Source organism: Mustela nivalis (genome assembly GCF_964662115.1).
Source record: "Mustela nivalis genome assembly, chromosome: 11".
Classification (NCBI taxonomy): Eukaryota; Metazoa; Chordata; class Mammalia; order Carnivora; family Mustelidae; genus Mustela; species Mustela nivalis.
This window is the reverse complement of record NC_139030.1, coordinates 17,270,367-17,288,936: the sequence shown is the minus strand read 5'-3', so window position 1 is coordinate 17,288,936 and position 18,570 is coordinate 17,270,367. Positions and strand designations below refer to the sequence as shown.

Below are 18,570 nucleotides of genomic sequence, written 5' to 3'. Positions count from 1 at the left end.
ATTAGAGAATTGCAGAAGAACCAGAACCAAAGTCCTAGATAAATAGGATCGTTACAAGATAGATAATAGCGTGGGAGGTAAGAGGTATCTTGGATTTTAAAGGAGGAAGCATTTGAGTGGAATACTTACACCCTCAGCAAGGTCCTGACAGTCTTAATCTTTGACATATTAGATACATAAATAAACTGTTGTTTTGGTTGTGTTGTGTTGCTTAGTAAAGGGATAGTTGTCAGGATGTCAGTTTACCTTGCTGCTAATGTTTTATTTGTAATGTTTTTCCTTTAATTTAATCTTTATCATTTGATAAGCTAAGTTTTCTTTATTAAGTTTTTTAAAACTTTGAGATATCTTTTACTCTATATAGCATTTTTTTCTTTGTAAATTATTTCTTCTGTAGAAATCCATATTTTTCTCTTCTTCTGAGTTCTTTTTTAAAACCAGTTACGCGTATGCACATTGTTCAAAAGTCTTGATTATTGAACTTCTAACAAAAACTAGGAGTGTCCTGCATACTTTTCTATTTTTTTCCTAGAGGTAAGCACTTCAGCCTTTTTTAGTTGATTGTTTTGGTGATTGCCTCCATTGCTACACATTGCTTTGGTTGCTTTTTTCAGTTTTAGGCATTTTCTGTCAGTTTCCAGATAGGGAGGAAGAGGATTGCCTTTTCTCCCTTTCTTTTTTTGCCATGACAAGCAGTACCTTTCCATACCTTTTTGTCCCAGTAATTACATTGTGATTTTTAGTTAGGTAAAAATGCAGTGCTTACATTTTTGTGAACACAAATTTTAATTAGATCTTCTGAACACAAATTCTGATCAAATCTGAGTTATGCAGTTTACCATGAAATATTTTTCTGTCCTATATTTTGTTTTCCATGGGAAATAGTAACTTGTTTGCGTAGTTTTAAAATAATGGATCCTTAATTCACCTCTGAATTCTACCTTCCAGTCTTAAAACTGTCTTCTCAGGATATTCAGATGCATAGGGTTTTATAATCAATTTAATTTTCCAGAGCATGTGTTACTTCCCAATCAGACGCGGTTTCCTTCTGCACTTGGTAAAGAGTTGTCATCTTTCTTCACCATCATTGTGGAGATTCCTTTTGCCTCTCACTTAATTCCCTCTATCCCATATCTTTATCAATCTTTATTTTGGTGGAAATCATTTCCATTTGGGATTCCTGATACAAAGGGCACATGAAGGATGAAAATTTCAAGATCTTGCATGTTTGAAAATGTACTCATTTTACCTTTATGCTTGTCTGATAATTGGGTATAGAATTCTAGATTGTAAATCATTTTTCCTCAGCATTTTGAAGCCTTAGCTCAGTTGCTCCCTGTTACAGCTTGAAGTAAAAAGTTGTTCTGATTCCTAAACCTTTTATAGGGCCTGCTTTTTTTCTTTCCATATACTTGTATATTGTCCCTTTGTTCCCCTAACATTCTGATGTACTCTCTTTTTCTCTTCTAGTTGTACTTTTTGTTCCACTCTCTAGGTTATTTCTTCAGTTTTATCTTCTGAACATTTAACTGAATTTATTTCTGGTAACATACCTAATTTTCAAGGGCTCCCCTATGTCTGCTCTTGAATATTCCTTTTTTATGCTGCTCTGTTCTTGTTTCATGTTTGCATATTTTCTGGCTCTCTGAGGATATTAGTCTAGGTTTTTTGAAGTTTTCTTCTTTCTGCCTTGTCTCTTTCTCCAGGTTGCTTTTTCTCTTTGTTTTCTTTGTTTTGATTCTTGTATTTTTCATGCTAGAGGTTTTTGAGAGCCACTCATTTAAGAAGGGAACGCTAAAAATCAGATTGGAAATCTGAGCTTTGTGGATGGGACTTGAAGACTATGTTTTTTTCTTTGGGGGAGTGCCCTGTGCATGTTTCTTGAGATCATTTCACATAGTCCCAGAAAGATTGCTGCCTGGAGGGTAGAGGTTGGCAGTAAAACGGGAAAAGGGTCAGACATTGTGTGTCAGCAGTAGGCTGCATACGCTCACTTAAAAACCCCCAGCTTTCATTCTTTTCAGCCATTTATAAGAGTCCCCGGGCTCTAATTTATTCCTTTTAGAGAATAGGTAAGTCACCTTTCTCCTTGGACGAGGAGGCATTTCATAGATTATTTCTTTCCCACAGAGACTTTTAACCAGTGTTCCTTCCTGTCCTTCTACCTCACTTTCAGTGCTGACAGGTACAGCCAGTTCTTGGGGGAGGGGAGTGTTAATAGAAAACAGCCTTATTCTTGGCTTTCCCAACTGATGACTTACTAAGTGTTTTGGAGGGAGTGCATGTCTTGTCCATCTGCTTTCCAGATTCCAGTTTGCCAGATTTTGTTGCTGTTTCTTCTTGTTCTGTTCTCTCCATACATTTGGGATTATTCCTTTTTAAAAAAATTTCTTTTTTGTTGCTTTTAGTAGGGAGAACAAGTTGAGATACGTGTGCTTAGTTCACCATGTTTTTCCAGAATACACTTTTTTTTTATATCCTATGAACTGTGTCACTTCCCAAGTGAATTTTAAGATTCTGTCTTTTGTAGTTCTAGATATTTCTGTGCCAGAGTTCCTCTGTCATTTGAAATCTTCACTCTGTTTTTTGTTTTGTCTAGATGAAAGTGTAGGTATCTAAACTTGGACACTGAACATAAACTGTATAAAAGAGTAAGGGTATTTATTTTTTGAATAGCTAAATTCATCACAGATGCTTGAAAGACTGTTTTTAGAAGGAACAAGCTTGACTTGGCACTCTGAATTTTTTTTATTTTTTTTCTCTGAAGGAAATTTAAGTTTTTTTGACAAAGCTATTTGGACTGTTTTGTTGACTTGGGTGTATTCTCTATAAATTTTCCAGAAGAGAGAAAAGGTACTTCTCCTTTGATAGCCACTTACAGTAGTAGTAAGACCTGATCAGAAAGCATTTAGAGGAAAGACTAACCCTTGTGCTGAAAATGAAAACAAAAGGCCTAAAAATAGTCTTAGTGGAGACCCTAGGTTGAGCATAGTCAAGTATTAAGTAACCTACAACAATTTATTGTTAATTCTTACTCTTTTCCTTTGTTTACTTACTAAGTATCCATGTTTGCTGCTTTATTACATATTCTTCTTCTTCTCATCCGGGATTCTGTATAGCATAATAGTCCATGAGCTTTTTGTGAAGATGTATTCAAATCAGACTTCATGTCTTTCTAAATCAAAATATCTGTGGATCGGTCCAGAATATATGAATATTTAAAGAATGTATAAATCCTTTCTTTTGTATGTTCTTGATTAAAAATTGCTATGAGAAGGGCCCAGCACAGGAATGAATTACTCTATTCTTGTCTTACTTGCTTATGTTACAGCAGAAACTGTCTTAAAGGTTAAGGAAAGAATTACGGGAGGGTTAATCTCTTGAGCACATGTGCTCCTCTGTGAGGGTATGTGTATGTGTGTATGTTGTTTAGGTAGATATTAAAGGAATATAGCTAATAAAGATAATGTAGAGAATTTGTAAGTTCAGTATTAATAGTTGATACTGTATTAAGATAGCCTGGAACATATTTTCTATCAAATTGGTCTCTGTCCACATTTTGGGGATTAAATCTCATATCAAGGTCTCAGGTTGAGGTATCTTTATGGGATCATAAAAGCATGTTTTGAGAACTTAGTTTCCTTAGAAATTTCGTGGTCAGAACCTAGAGAGTTTCTACAGATGACAAAATAAAATTTTCAGGATGCCAATTCTTTTGCTCATTCTAGTTAGTTATGGACTGAGCCATTCCCTGCCAGTTAACTAAGCTTGTCTATACATGGCATACAGAGCCACCTGAGTTATGTTCTCCTATTTTTCCACAGAATACAGTATGGACTGCTTCTGACAGAAGAAATAGTCTATACATTGGGTTCTCAACGTTCAGATTAAGCTACATTTCTCTATCTATATGATTTTGGAGGGTCATAGCATGCATATAAAAATAAATAACGGGAAAGAAAGGAAGACCTCTTTAATCTTATTTCTCCTTTTATAAGGCCTGTTTGTTGTATATTAAAAAAGGGGGTTTTTTGTTGCTAAGCTTTATTTATTTATTATTAACATATAATGTATTATTTGCTTCAGGAAAACAGGTCTATGAATCATCAGACTTACACAGTTAACAGCTGTCACCAAAGTGCATACTCTACCCAGTGTCCATAACCCAGCCACCCTATCCCTACCCCTCAGCTCCCCAGGAGCCCTCAGTTTGTTTTGTGAGATTAAGATTCTCTTATGGTTTGTTCCCCTCCCCGGTCCCATCTTGTTTCATTTTTTTCCCAGTCTACCCACCATGATCCCCCCCACCCTGCCTCTCAAATTCCTCATGTCAGAGAGAGCATATGATAATTGTCTTTTTCTGATTGACTTATTTTGCTTAGCATACTACCTTCTAGTTCCATCCACATCGTTGCAAATGGCAGGATTTCATTTTTGATGGCTGCATAGTATTCCATTGTATGTGTATATACCACATATTCTTTATCCATTCATCTGTTGATGAACATCTAGGTTTTTTCCATAGTTTGGCTATTGTGGACATTGCTGCTATAAACACTGGGGTGCACATGCCCCTTTGGATCACTACATTTGTATCTTTAGGGTAAATACTCAGTAGTGCGATTGCTGGGTTGTAGGGTAGCTCTATTTTCAGCTTTTTTAGGAATCTCCATACTGTTTTCCAGAGTGGCTGCACCAGCATGCATTCCCACCAACAGTGTAAGTTCCCCTTTCTCCGCATCCTTGCCAACATCTGTTGTATCCTAACTTGTTCATTTCAGCCATTCTGACTGGTGTGAGGTGGTATCTCACTGTGGTTTTGATTTGTATTTCCCTGATGCCGGTGATGTTGAGCACTTTTTCATGTGTCTGTTGGCCATTTGGATGTCTTCTTTGCAGAAATGTCTGTTCATGTCTTCTGTCCATTTCTTGATTGGATTATTTGTTCTTTGAGTGTTGAGTTTTATAAGTTCTTTATGGAATTTGGGTACTAGCCCTTTATCTGGTAAGGCCTGTTTGTTATATATAAACATTTTTTTAAAAATTATTATTTTTAACCTCATTCTATTTCCATAATAATTGAAGTTGTCAAATTGCTTTCTGCCTCACACCTTATCCAGTCTGTTAAAGAATTCTGAAAAGTTTTGTGTAATACATGTACCTTCCATTCCAAATAAATACATATTAATATTTTAATATTTACTGTATTGAGATCTTATTTTAAAAAGTAAAATATTACAAAAAGAGTGTCTTCTCTTCCTTAGACCTTTTTCTTTCTGTATTTGGTTTCCATTCTTTCTTTTTCCTCTGGAGGGCAGTTGCTGCTTTAAATTTTAGTGTATATCCAGTTCATGTGTTTAACTGTACATATATTCAGAAAAACATATTTTTAAAGGGTTTACATGTATGGAATCACTGAAGTTTTTTTGAAGTCAGCTTTTAAAAAAATGATTTTGCTTTTGAGTGTCAGCTGTTGGAAATAGTTTAACTGTGTTATATCATCATGTGAGTATATAGTTTATTCTCATTATTCACAGTAGATACTCCAAAAAGTTGCTGTGAACACTGAATTAGTGAATACTGAATCATTGCTCATAGCAGGAAACAGGGTTAGGTTCTTGGAGCTTTAGGTTACAACACTTTTGTCAGGTGAACATAGAGCTATTATTTGTGTTTAAAGATGTTGTATTTAGTATATATCATTGATTTATTAGCCTTGATCCCATGGCCAGCAGCAAAACTGTGACTCCTGCCTGAATGAACCTTATCCAAAACTGTATTTTCTCCATGACATATATCATAGCCTTAAGCTTAAGAATAGTAGATAGCACTTTGGCACTACTGTGATTGGGGAACCTTTTATTTATTTATTTTAGATTTTTTATTTATTTGAGAGAGATTAAGTGAGAGCACAAAAGCAGGGTGAAGGAGAAAGCAGATTCCCTGTGGAGCAGGGAGCTCGACTCAGGGCTCAATTCCAGGACCCTTGGATCATGACCTGAGCCAGAGGCAGACCCCCAACCGACTGAGCCACCCACGTGCCCCAGAGACCCTTTTAAATAGCAAAATTACCCACAAAAATGTGGAAGCTGTGGCACTAAATAGATCATGCAAAGGACACTTACAGTATGAAAGCTGAAATGAGAAGACTGGGCATTTCCTTTTTTGACCTCAAATACGAATGTGCTGGTCAACTCAGATTTTCAGAGTGCTGTTCATGTGCATGCCTCTGGGTTTTTACCAGCTCATGGTATACGTGTGCTTTTATAGTTTTGCTATTCTGATGATTATGAAATGATATATATCATCATTACTATAATTTGATTTCTTCTGAAATCTCTGATTTCAGAGTCTTTAATTTTGAGTTAGAGACCAGAATTTATGTTTGTAAAAAGTCCTTTTTTTTTTAAAACTCAAAACTTTTTATTTTATTATTGTGATATTTAAGTAGGGATCTAATCTCTGTCATGTATCCACCTTTACTTTTCAGTTTGCTAATCCAGACTTTACTCAACCTATCTCAGAAGTTGTAGATGAAGTAATTCAGAATTGTCCTATCGATGTCAGACGTCCACTCTACAAGGTCAGTATTTACAGCAAAATTGTTCAAGGTCTTCTTTTAAAAAAACTTCTTTATTTTTCTGTCCATTGTTGAATATTAAATTTAAAAATCCTCTCTTCAAAAGCCTATGATAAGATTTTAGTACTGTTTCATATGTCTTAAAATCTGTTGTTTTTCTTTCTAAATAAAAATCATACTTATATATTTTTCTCCAATGATATAGAATATTGTCCTCTCTGGAGGTTCAACCATGTTCAGGGACTTTGGACGTCGCTTGCAAAGAGATTTGAAAAGAACTGTAGATGCCAGGCTGAAATTAAGTGAGGAATTGAGTGGTGGCAGATTGAAGGTTGGTTTTTTCATATATTGGTGGGAGGGTTGAGGGTGCCTTGATAATTGTAGTGGGGATGGGAAATGTCTGCAACTTCTGCTTTTATTTAGGGAAATAAGAGGATTTCTGTCAGGTTTTCTAATGGAAAGTGGTTAATCATATTGAGATCTTATTTTAAGAAATAAAATATTAGAAAAAGAGTATCTTACCTTCCTTAGACCTTTTCCTTTCTCTGTTTGGTTTCCATCCTTTCTTTTTCCTCCTGAGGGTAGTTGCTATCATGAGTTTAGGTTACCCAGGTCATGTTTTTAACTGTGCATGTAAAAACATGTAAAAACATATAGTTTTAAAGGATTTACATACATGAAATCATTCAAGAATATCATGTCCTTAATTGGTCATTTGATTGTTCTAGGATGGTATCAACATTTATGGAAAATATTGTTAGCCTGTGTGAGTGACAATATTTCATACGTATCTCACAGATAACTTACATAGAGAAGAATTCCTTGCATATTTTAGGGATAATATTCCATAAGGACCCACACAATTTTAAAGAATACTATAGCAGTACAACAAAGCCTAGTTGATAGAGAAGCTGATGTTGTGAGGTTTATCCTGCTTGCACAGACTCATTCTGGCTTCCCCACAGCAGCCTCATAGTGTGAAATCCAGTTGGTGGTTTAGCTGAAATAACTTCTTTTACATGTCCTGGACTTTGGATTTGCTGTCAAAATCAAAATGAATTTAAATTCTCAGATGCTTGCTTTCTATATTTATGGGATAGTTTTTCAGTAAATGTTATGTTTCATCCTTGTTCAGTTTAGAATATTGAAGCAAAATATTGACTTAGAGGAGACATTGCTAAATAAAAACAAGCTTTATTCAACTTGGAGAATTATCAAGAATTAGGGCTTCATCTGAGACTACTAGTCATTCAAAATTATTTAAAAATAAAACATAATCCTCTATGGTTTGCTGCTTGTTTAGAAATTGCATGACTGCTGACTGTTTTCATTCCCTAAATTTTGATTATCTTAAACTTACCCTTGGAGCACAGTAAAAAAAGTTTGTTTCAAAGTAGTTGTTTAGTTTGTAATGGGCTCATTATAGATAAATGAAATGAAACAAATGCTGTTTATTAGTATAGTATTTTAGTAAAGTAAAAATTTCACATTTTTAGGCTTTTTGTACATTTCAAAATAAGAAATGAGGACTTTTTTTCCCTCGTCAGTGATATTAGCACTGTATTGACATTAATGATAAAGGAGAAATCCAGTTTACTGGAGGACTCTGCCTTCTTTTTTATTTTACTTTATATTTTTATGGATTTTCATCACATTTTTATGTATCTGTATCTAAATCTGACTTTATTGCCTTTCAATTTGTAATTTTTAATGACAACTAAATAACTTTTCTTAATCAAAAAATAATGCCATTTTTTATGACATGTAAATATTTTTAAACTTTTTATTTTGAAATAATTTCATACTTACAGAAAACGTACAGAACCTAATAGGAATTTCTGTATATTGTTCCCCTAGATTTTCCAAATGTTAGCATTTTATATTTGCTTTATTCTGTATCTACAAAGATACCTACATACACAAATAAACACACATACCTATATGTGCAAATATTTTTTCTGAACTATTTGAGAATGAATTGGAAGTATAATGTCCCATCACGCCTAAATACTTAAGTGTGTGTGTCTTAAAACAGGACATTGCAAATGTCACAAAACTAACCTGATAAAGTAAAAAATCTAGTTATGGACCTGATTCACGTTTCACCACTTCTTCCATTATTGTCCTTTATGGCAAAAGGGAGAAAAAAACACACACCCCTTTTTTTGCTCTAGAATCCAATCTTAGGATTGCATGTTTCAGTTCATTAATTCGCTGTCATGTCCCTTCAATCTGGAGTAAGTACTCAGTCTTCTTTTATATTCATTCGTCCTTCCTTCCTTCCTTCCTTTCTTCCATTTATTCATTTTAGAGAGCAAGCGAGAGAGTGTGCGTAAGTGCTTTTGAGTGGAGAGGGTTTGAGGGAGAGGGAGCGGGAGAAAGAATCTGAAGCAGACTCCACACTGACTGAGCCACCCAAAACCCCTTTTTTGGCTTTCTTATTTAACCTTAACATTTTTTTTTAAGAATACAGGCCATTTATTTTACAGAATGTTTTTCAATTGGGGTTGTCTGGTATTTCCTCATGATTAGTTAGGGTTAGATTATGTACTTTTGGCAGTAATACTACAGAAATGATGTTGTATCCTTTTTTAGTTTGTTATATCACTAGACACATGGTGTAATTTGTCCCAGATGTTAATTTTGATCAGTTGGTTTTAGTTGTGTCTGCTGGGTTTCTCTATAAAATTGTTATTTTTTCTTTATGTGTAATAAGAATACTACGGGAAGATACTTTCGGACTATGTAGCTATCATGTTTCTTTTTTTTTTTTTTTTAAAGATTTTATTTATTTATTTGACAAAGAGAGAGCACAAGTAGGCAGAGAGGCAGGCAGAGAGAGAGAGGAGGAAGCAGGCTCCCTGCTGAGCAGAGAGCCTGATGCGGGACTCGATCCCAGGACCCTGAGATCATGACCCGAGCCGAAGGCAGCGGCCTAATCCACTGAGCCACCCAGGCGCCCCCCTAGCTATCATGTTTCTTATCAGACTTTGAACCACTGGTTTTAACATCCATTTCTCTTTTCTAAAATAGTTACCACTATGTGGTAGTTGCCAACTGGTATTTTGTAAATTCTGTTATTCCTTCTATGGTTTTTAGTCTCATTTTACTATAAGGAAGAGTTTTCCCTTCTCATTCATTCAGTAATACCTCTATAAAAACCTGATTTCTCATATTTTTCTTTAGGCTGTATCACTAATATCATTGCAATAAAATATTAGCGTATCAATACTATTAATATCTTTAATTTTGATGCTCAAATTTTCTTAGATTTGGCCAGTGGGAGCCATTAAAAGTGGCTTTTTGTCCTTTTGATGTGTCCCTAGTATTCCTTAGGGTCTTTGCTACTCCTTGATACAGCAGAACAATTCAGATTCATCTTGTACTTTCTGTTCTCCAATATTGGAATCAGCCTCCCCCCCGCTTCCTTTCTGAAGACACCCTTGTTTCTTTTAGTGGAGAATGCTATTTAGCAAACACATTTTGGGGATTGCCTGGGTGGCTCAGTCCATTGTATCTGCCTTCAGTGACCTGGGATCGGAGCCCTGCATTGGGCTGCTTGTTCCCCAGGGAGCCTGCTTCTCCTTTTTCCTGCCACTCCTCCTGCTTGTGCTCTCTTTCTTTCTCTTTCTCTCTGACAAATAAATAAAATCTTAAAAAAAAAAAAAAAAAAAAAAAGGAACCAAATACTCATTGTTATTGGGTCACTGCCTTAGGCCTTCTTGGGAGTCAGAACTGGGAGATGTTTGTGCACATGCATATACACACTCATCTATATCCAGTTTTATATTTATATAAATTAAAAACTTAATTCATAGTGATACTGCTAGCTCCAGAATACCAGAAGTTCATTGTAGCCTTCCAATTTTCCATATTTGTAATGCTATTCTCTGACAGAAACAATATATTTATGTTTTTGCTCGAACTGTAATACATATTATAGTGCTTTCAGAATTATTAATCCATACCACAGTGATAAAAATACTAACTGGAGTTCAATATTTACCTTTTTTATTTTTTTAAACAAAAAGATAGGAAGAGGAAGGGAGACTCCTAAGCAGACTCTGCCCTGAGGACGCTGGCCAAGGCTGGGCTAGGTCTCTTGACCCTGAGATCATGACCTTAGCTAAAACCCAAGAGTCAGGGCGACTGGGTGGCTCAGTGGGTTAAGCCGCTGCCTTCGGCTCAGGTCATGATCTCAGGGTCCTGGGATCGAGTCCCACATCGGGCTCTCTGCTCAGCAGGGAGCCTGCTTCCCTCCCTCTCTCTCTCTCTCTCTGCCTGCCTCTCCATCTGCTTGTGATTTCTCTCTGTCAAATAAATAAATAAAATCCTTAAAAATAAATAAATAAATAAATAAATAAATAAAAACCCAAGAGTCAGAGGCTTAACCCACGGTGCCACCCAGTCACCCTACTTCGTTTTTATTTTAAGACAGAGGGCTAGTCATAATCCCGTGTTCATAATTTACTTGGGTTAGTCTCTTTCCCCACTTCAGTGTGGCTATTACTACTTTTTAAAAATAAAATTAGCTTAATTTGTTTCTGTTGTATTCTGTTTTGCTTTATATGGATCCTTCCTCTTCTAAAGTTTTATTTACTTTTGAGTACACAGTTTTGTGTTACCTACATTTACAGTTAAATGATACAGAAATTGTTACTTGAATTTACTATTGAACTGCTCTTGCTATGTCATTTTTAGCCAAAACCTATTGATGTACAAGTCATTACACACCACATGCAGCGATATGCAGTTTGGTTTGGAGGATCCATGCTGGCTTCCACGGTGAGATAAAGCTTATATTTCAAATTTGATTTTTTTTTTCCAGAGAGAAGAAATACAGTATTTATGCAGTGTAGAATAACAAGGGAAATTTCTTTAAATTTATCGCATATAGCTATAGATTGCATGAACAAGTTTTAAAATTAGAAACGTTGGTATGTACATAGTATTTTAAAATGTAGTTATTTGGATTTTAGTTTTTGCTTGCTTAGACAGTTTTTTAGAGTGAACACTTAAGGGTTTTAAAATTAATCTGTAGGTAAAGTTCTGTTAATCTTGTGATGATACAGATATCAGAAGGTCATTACTTTTTCTGTGCAAATATTTAAAAACATCAAGATCACTGCATAGGAAGTATGATGTTCAAAAGTTAGTAAAGGGAATTATTCTAAGGGCCATTTCCCCAAAACAAAACATCTTAAAACCTCTTTAAAAGATAATGTAACATCATTTGTCTATTAAATATCAGTGTTTTATCTTGTAGTACACAGAGTATTAAATAAGATAAAGAAATTTTATCTGAATTTTTGAAAATTACATAAACTTGGATTTTTAAAACCATTGAAAAATAAGAGGTAGTTACTTTCTACCTTATTTTAGTTATCTTCCTTTTGTTTCACATAACCTGATGAGTTTGTAAGTTTGCCCTTTGAAGAAGTTATGGGAGAGAGAGCCTCTGTCTATGTCAGACCTTTATTGAGGAAACAATCTAGAAGTTTTTGTATATGACTAAGAGGAGTTTATATTTTATTTTACTTTAAAAATTGTATCTATTTTAGAGAGTGATGGTGCGAGTGGGGAAGCAGAGGGAGAGAGAGAGAATCTGAAGCAGACTCCTCAGCGCTCAGCATGGAGCCCAATGCGGCTTGATCCCAAGGCCCTGAGATCATTGACCTGAGCCTAAAGAGTCAGACACTTAACCAACTGCACCTCTTAAGTGCCCCTTATTTACATTTTAAATTAATGCAGCTTTTTTAGAATATCGATTTATTGTACAGTGTGGGGAAATCTCATCAGAATAGTTGAGCTTTTGAGAATCAGTCTTCCAGTCCTCAGAATGTCAGAATCATGTTGAGGTAGGAGGATGTGTGTTAGGACATGTGTTAAATCCTGCTTTTCATTACTGATACTTACTTGTAGCTGATTTTTAAGTCACGGTTTCTAGAATTTTTAAGCTTCATTTAAATACCCAGATGGACTAATAGTAAACATTTTGTTCTATTTTAAAGCATTTTGAGAGCTGGTACACTTTTGACCTTTGTAAAAATACATGTTTTTATTTTCAGCCCGAGTTCTACCAAGTATGCCACACCAAAAAGGATTATGAAGAAATTGGACCTAGCATTTGTCGTCACAATCCAGTGTTTGGAGTCATGTCGTAAAATTGATTTCATAATTATTGGGGTTAGGGAGGTGGGGAAGAAATAATCTTTCTGATTACCTGTTTTGTCTGGATGGCTGGTTTTGAGGTTTTAAACCTGACTTGAAGTAAGAAGACCAAACATAATTATACAGGAATATTTTAATAAGTGTATCAACATGCGAATGTAGAGGAGAGCCAAAATGATTAAGTGTTTTTCTTTAGACTGAATATTTGAATCTTATGTGTAACAAAAAGAAGTGGGTTTTAGTTCTTTCTGTGCCCTGATATTTTGTATATTATTGAATTATCCAAGATTTGATGGGATTTATCGGTATGTAGATAGCTCTATAATGCTTGAGTTGTACACTTCTAAGTGTGCAATGCAAGAGCTTGTTTATATTTCATACTTTTTATACTTTGAGGAAAAAAGTCAAAGAAAAACTAGTATTTGAGGAGAATCAAGTGACCAAGTAAAGGATAAATTAAAAAAAAAAAGCCTCCTGAGACTTGGCATACACACACTCATGGGATTCCAGTTATTACAAATGGCTTCCACCCCCTTGTGCCCCTCAATGGTTTTCTTTGCAAGTGCTTTTGGAACTAAGAAGCTAGTATCTTGGATTAACTGATGCCCGCTAGTGCTTTCTGACTACTCGAATCCTGTTTCTTGCTTTAAAGGAAAAGTAAAGAGAAGACTGTTGGACCAGTACTGCAGTTCTGTAGTGTCATTTCTTATTAAAAGTAAATTTGATTACCAAAATTGGTATATTTAAAGCCTAACACCATTCTAATAAAGGCACAAATTTCTTTTTAATACTTGTTTCAAGCTCTTTAATCTCTTTATAAGTTAACTAATCTATTTTCTTCAAACCTCTGCTATAATTCTTTAAAATCACAATTGGTTAGCAAGCTGACTTTTTTATGTGCTCTAAACAAATAATTGTGAACTTTTAATATGTTGAGTTCTTTCATTTTGATAACTGGATCTCCATTTGATATTTTCATTTGTATAACTCATTTGCAGTCTGAAAATTTTTTTAGTGCCAGTCCCTGACATATCATGGAAAGTTAATTTTCTTTGCATTTTAAAATATCTGGATCATGAAGAAAAAGTGATGAAAATAAATTAAAACTGAATTACCTTTTCTAAAGTTTTTTTTTTTTTTTTAGAAGCAGTGTTATTCTATTTTGTGTTTATGTATCTTATAGGATTTCTGTTTCTGTTGGAATAATAGGATTCATTGAAATCTCTATAATGTATATGGTAGAAAATACCTTGTGAACTTGAAATTTCACCAGTTATATTTATAGAAGAATAAAAATGGAAGATGTTTTTAGGCCTTTTTGAACTTCAGCATTAATGTCAGTGCACACTTGAACTTCATTATCTGTGAAAACGCACAGAGAATTAGTATACGTCTATCTAAAAGTTAAAGAACAAGTAAAGGGTCTTTGTTATTTGTGTTTAATATAAAGATAGAATTGAGGAGTAAACTTCAGATTTTATTTAAAATGAAGCAGGGTATTTAAAATTGTATTAATCATTTCTGTGAAACTTTGGGAGTAAAGAGCAGAGTGTATATCCTCTGGTAGTGATAGTATCAGAATCAAAGATCTTACTTTTCCCCCCTTATTAAAAAAAGTAGTTCATGAACATGTAAAGAAAAAAACTATTCAAACAGTACCAAAGAGTGGATAGTGAAAGTAGTTTTCTTTTTCACCCTAGCTTGTCTTATTTTATTTCAGTTAGAAATGTCTTTGTGTTTTTGTAATTTTCTGTGCATATGGAAAGAAGTATAGCTCCCTTATTTTAGCACGAATTGGAGTTTGCTACATATACTGTTCTTCATTCTGCTTTTCAAATCTTTTTTGATACAGAGCTAAATGGATAAGCATTAAAGATTGCATCCTCCTGGTCCAATAAAGTATAATTAGCATTACCTTAAATATGTCTTTTCCACCTAGTGTTATTGAATAGTAAGTGAGTAAGCTCAAGACATGTTTACAGAGCTACAGATTACAGTCTCATACATACTTATATAAAGATGTTAACTGATTGATTAAAAAAATCTGAATCAAAAATTTTCCTTTAAACTTACATATATTTTAGGGAAACAAGAAAATTCAGACCTTTACTATATTTCTTGTTGGCCCTTTTGCTCTGCTTTTCTGGGACTGAGCTGTAGTATGAGAGAAACAGTGCTCTTTCTTCATTACATCTTCCCTATTACTGTATATCATTTTTCATTTTACAGCACCTTTGGTTATATAAGTGTAGATTCTGGCCAAGATTAATTCAGATCTGTAACACTGATTTGATACCAGGCTGCATGAGTGTGGTACATTGGAAAAGAGACCAGTGACTGAAATTTTTATTCTGGTTCTACAAATTGATAATAGAACTCCTTCAACTTTTATTTTTTGTTGTTATTATTAAAACATGGAAGATACAGTTGTATAATCCTCGACAAATTCTTTGTATTTTCTGGACCTTAATTCACTTTACATAGAAGGTGATATATGGATTAACAATGCAGTTTTTGTGATTTATTAGAATTGATTCATTTGTGATAGTAAAGGTGTTTTCTGATGTCTCCATTTTAATAGGCAGAGCTTTGATCAATTGGGAAATATTAATGGACAGAAATAAAGTAGATAATGGTTCTCTAGTTTGCCTACTCTTCAGTAAGCCGGTTTTCACAACTTAATCTTTACCCATTAGTAAGTGGCATATACTGCAACTGATCACCTTCCTGTCTGCCTTCTTTTTTTATAAAACAGAACAATCCAGTATTGTTAAGGTCCACCAATATAATTTTTTGGTTTGTTTTCAAAGCTACTTGAACAAGTTGAAATAACTGTTCTTGCAGTTATTTGTAGAAATAGCTTCAGAAATAATATGAAGTATAGGGATAATAGGCTATTATATTGTTTATTTATTTATTTTCTACAGAGAAGTCCTAGAGAATATATCTACAAAATAGAAACTTTCTTCATTCAGATAATCATAAAGATGGTACCAGGTAACATTTTTGATGAAAGTATTTTTAGTGTCATAAGGTATTTGTGCTATTGTAAAGACTTCTTGTTCCTCTAAATACTGGACTAATCAGTCCATGATAAAGTCCAGTGTATTTCTGCTTTTGTTACCAGCTCAAGCTTTGACTCCTGTGACCCTCTACTCCCTTACCTTGTTCATATCACCGTGCCTGGGTATCTCTGATAGCCTGGTACAGTCTCTGAAGCCGTTAGCATGTAGATTCCCGACTTGGGTTAATGTCACTAAATATATTACCTAAAGTACACAGAAACCAACATACTTAACAGACTCTTAGAGTGAAACCTCTACTTCTCTATGCCCTAGAGCATATTTCAGTGTAATAGCATGTAGCCTATACACTTGGCCATGGGCAGGTATTTTTGCCTTTTTTTTTTTTTTTTTTTTAAAGATATAGTCCTTTTTTTTTTTTTTTTTTGACAGAGAGCAGTGGGAGGGGCAGAAGGAGAATCAGCTTGCCTGCTGAGCAGGGCTCTGGGATCATGACCTGAGCTGAAGCAGATGCCTAATGGACTGAACCACCCTGGCCATGGCAGATTTGTCAGCAAGAAGTTATGTGACTCTCATAGCAAAACCTAAAAATAAGTACTTTGGTTTTTTTTTTTTTTTTTTTTTAATTTATTTATTTGACAGAGAGAGAGAGAGAGAGAGAGAGAGATCACAAGTAGGCAGAGAGGCAGGCAGAGAGAGGAGGAAGCAAGCTCCCTGCTGAGCAGAGAGCCCGATGCGGGGCTTGATCCCAGGACCCTGAGATCATGACCTGAGCTGAAGGCAGAGGCTTAACCCACTGAGCCACCCAGGCGCCCCAGTACTTTGTTTTTTTAATTAGGCCCGTATCACATTTAAGCTGACCTTAAGAATGTTTGGATCTGTAGGAAGGTCTGTAGACTTGAGTGAAAAAGGATTTCTGCTATTCTTTGTTGATGAGTCCTCGATATTGTTCATTCCTCTTCCATAGTATTTATTTATCAGCATACCGGCACTTTATTGTAATGTGCTTGGTCTTAATAGAATTTTAACAGAAATAAATTCAAGTCTGTGGTTGTCTGTGGTACTCTCCATGCCATAACCCAGTTTAACTGATGCACTTGGAACTTGGAGCTGAATTAAATGAATTAAATAACACCTATTCAGTTTCAGAATTGTGTTAATCTTGCTCTAATGAATGGTGCAGCAGTTTAAAAAAGGGGGGGGTACAAAAATACAAATGAGTGATTTAGCAAAAATGGCACCTGAAGGAAAAAACTGAGGAAGTTAAAAATTAGAAAACAATTACTGTTACTTTGATTTAACAAATGATCCTTACTGTATTTCAGCATTCCATCACTTTTGGTGACTTTTATACATTACATTAAAATTAAGGTGCTGAATTGAAATGGTTTCACATTTGTTCAAACACTACAATGCATTTATACCACCCATGTACTGCATCAGGGTTTGGGCTCCCAATCTGAAGAGACATTTCTTGACTGCATACTGTGTTTCAGGCACTGTGTCTCATTATGAATAAAACTTTCTGCACTGAGCTTAGAGGTTAGTGTAGTGATAAATACACAGAGGAGTGAGATTTCAGAGATGTCTTCATAAGCCTAGGATTTTTCTTCATAAAGATGATGGTGGTTGTTTTGAGGGGAAAAAACTATGGTAAAAGTTAAATGTGTGGCTGCAGTTTAAAATTAGTCTTATGTATTCTTGGCATTCTTAAAACAATCAGAAATATTAAATCCAACAATAGTTGAAGAAAGTAATTACACAATAGAGAGCATTCTTAATTCATTTGGTATTTCTAGTGCCTTACATATTACCTGGCACATAGGAATGGTTCAATAAATGTGTTTGATAAATGAATGAATGAGTGAATATAAAATCCATCCTTCATTTTGAAATTAAAACTTTGAATTGTGTATATAATTTTTGGTCCTTTAAAAGATACCCATATTTAACAAGAAAGTAAAAATTACTATATTTTTCTGTTTCTCTAGATTTTATCTTTAAACAGTGATATTCTATATAAAACAGTGGATGATTATTAAGTGATTATAAATTTTCTGAAGTGAGTCTTCAGTAATTCTTCATCTAGTTTATGGTCATTTTTAAATCTTTGTAATATAATGTGCACTCTAAATCTGAGCGTTGTACAGTGCTAACAAATGCTTTGAAATGTTTGGTACCATTCTCTATCAGCAGTAGGAACTCTACTAATTTCTAGCTTTGCTTTTGTTCACCAGTTTTGATTCTCTCTTAACCCAGATTCCATTTTGAGATATATGATATCTCATATAGAGATATGACTTAAATAGAGTCATATCTCTATTTAGTCCTATCTCTAAATATAGAGATGATGACTTAAATCAAAACTTTCTCCATTTTCTTTTCTTTTTTCTTTACTTGAGAGAGCATGAGAGTGGGGAGGGGTAAAGGGTGAGGGAGAATAGGCTCCCTACTGAGCATGGAAGAGATGTGGGCTCAATCCCCAGGATCCTGAAATCATGATCTTAACTGAAGGCATATGCTTAACCAACTGAGCCACCCAGGTGCCCCCAAATTTCCTCCCATTTTCAATGAATGAGAATCATTGGTACGGTAGATTGTTTCTCTTTCTTGGAGGTCTTATTAGAAAGTTGATACTGGAATTGAGAGTACATCCTTTCTCTTATTAGGAGTACATAGTATCTTTTACAAACAAATTAAAAATGTTCAGAGGGTTGTGCAATAAGAAAATATGAGACTCCTGTTTTGGTACAATAATGCTTAATTGGGATCTCTTGTACATTTTGGGGATGACCA

The 18,570-nt window shown here is 34.7% G+C and overlaps 1 protein-coding gene across 1 annotated transcript in view; it reads left to right on the top strand.

Moving 5' to 3' along the window:
* The window catches only part of ACTR3 (actin related protein 3), a 59,574-nt gene extending 45,698 nt beyond the window's left edge, over nt 1–13,876 (top strand). The window contains exons 9-12 of the mRNA XM_082689268.1: nt 6,491–6,583; nt 6,786–6,911; nt 11,282–11,365; nt 12,649–13,876. Of these exons, the coding sequence (XP_082545394.1) occupies nt 6,491–6,583; nt 6,786–6,911; nt 11,282–11,365; nt 12,649–12,744 (399 nt within the window). The 3' untranslated portion in view covers nt 12,745–13,876. The remainder of the gene's footprint in view (nt 1–6,490; nt 6,584–6,785; nt 6,912–11,281; nt 11,366–12,648) is intronic.
* The last annotated feature ends 4,694 nt before the right edge of the window (nt 13,877–18,570 follow it).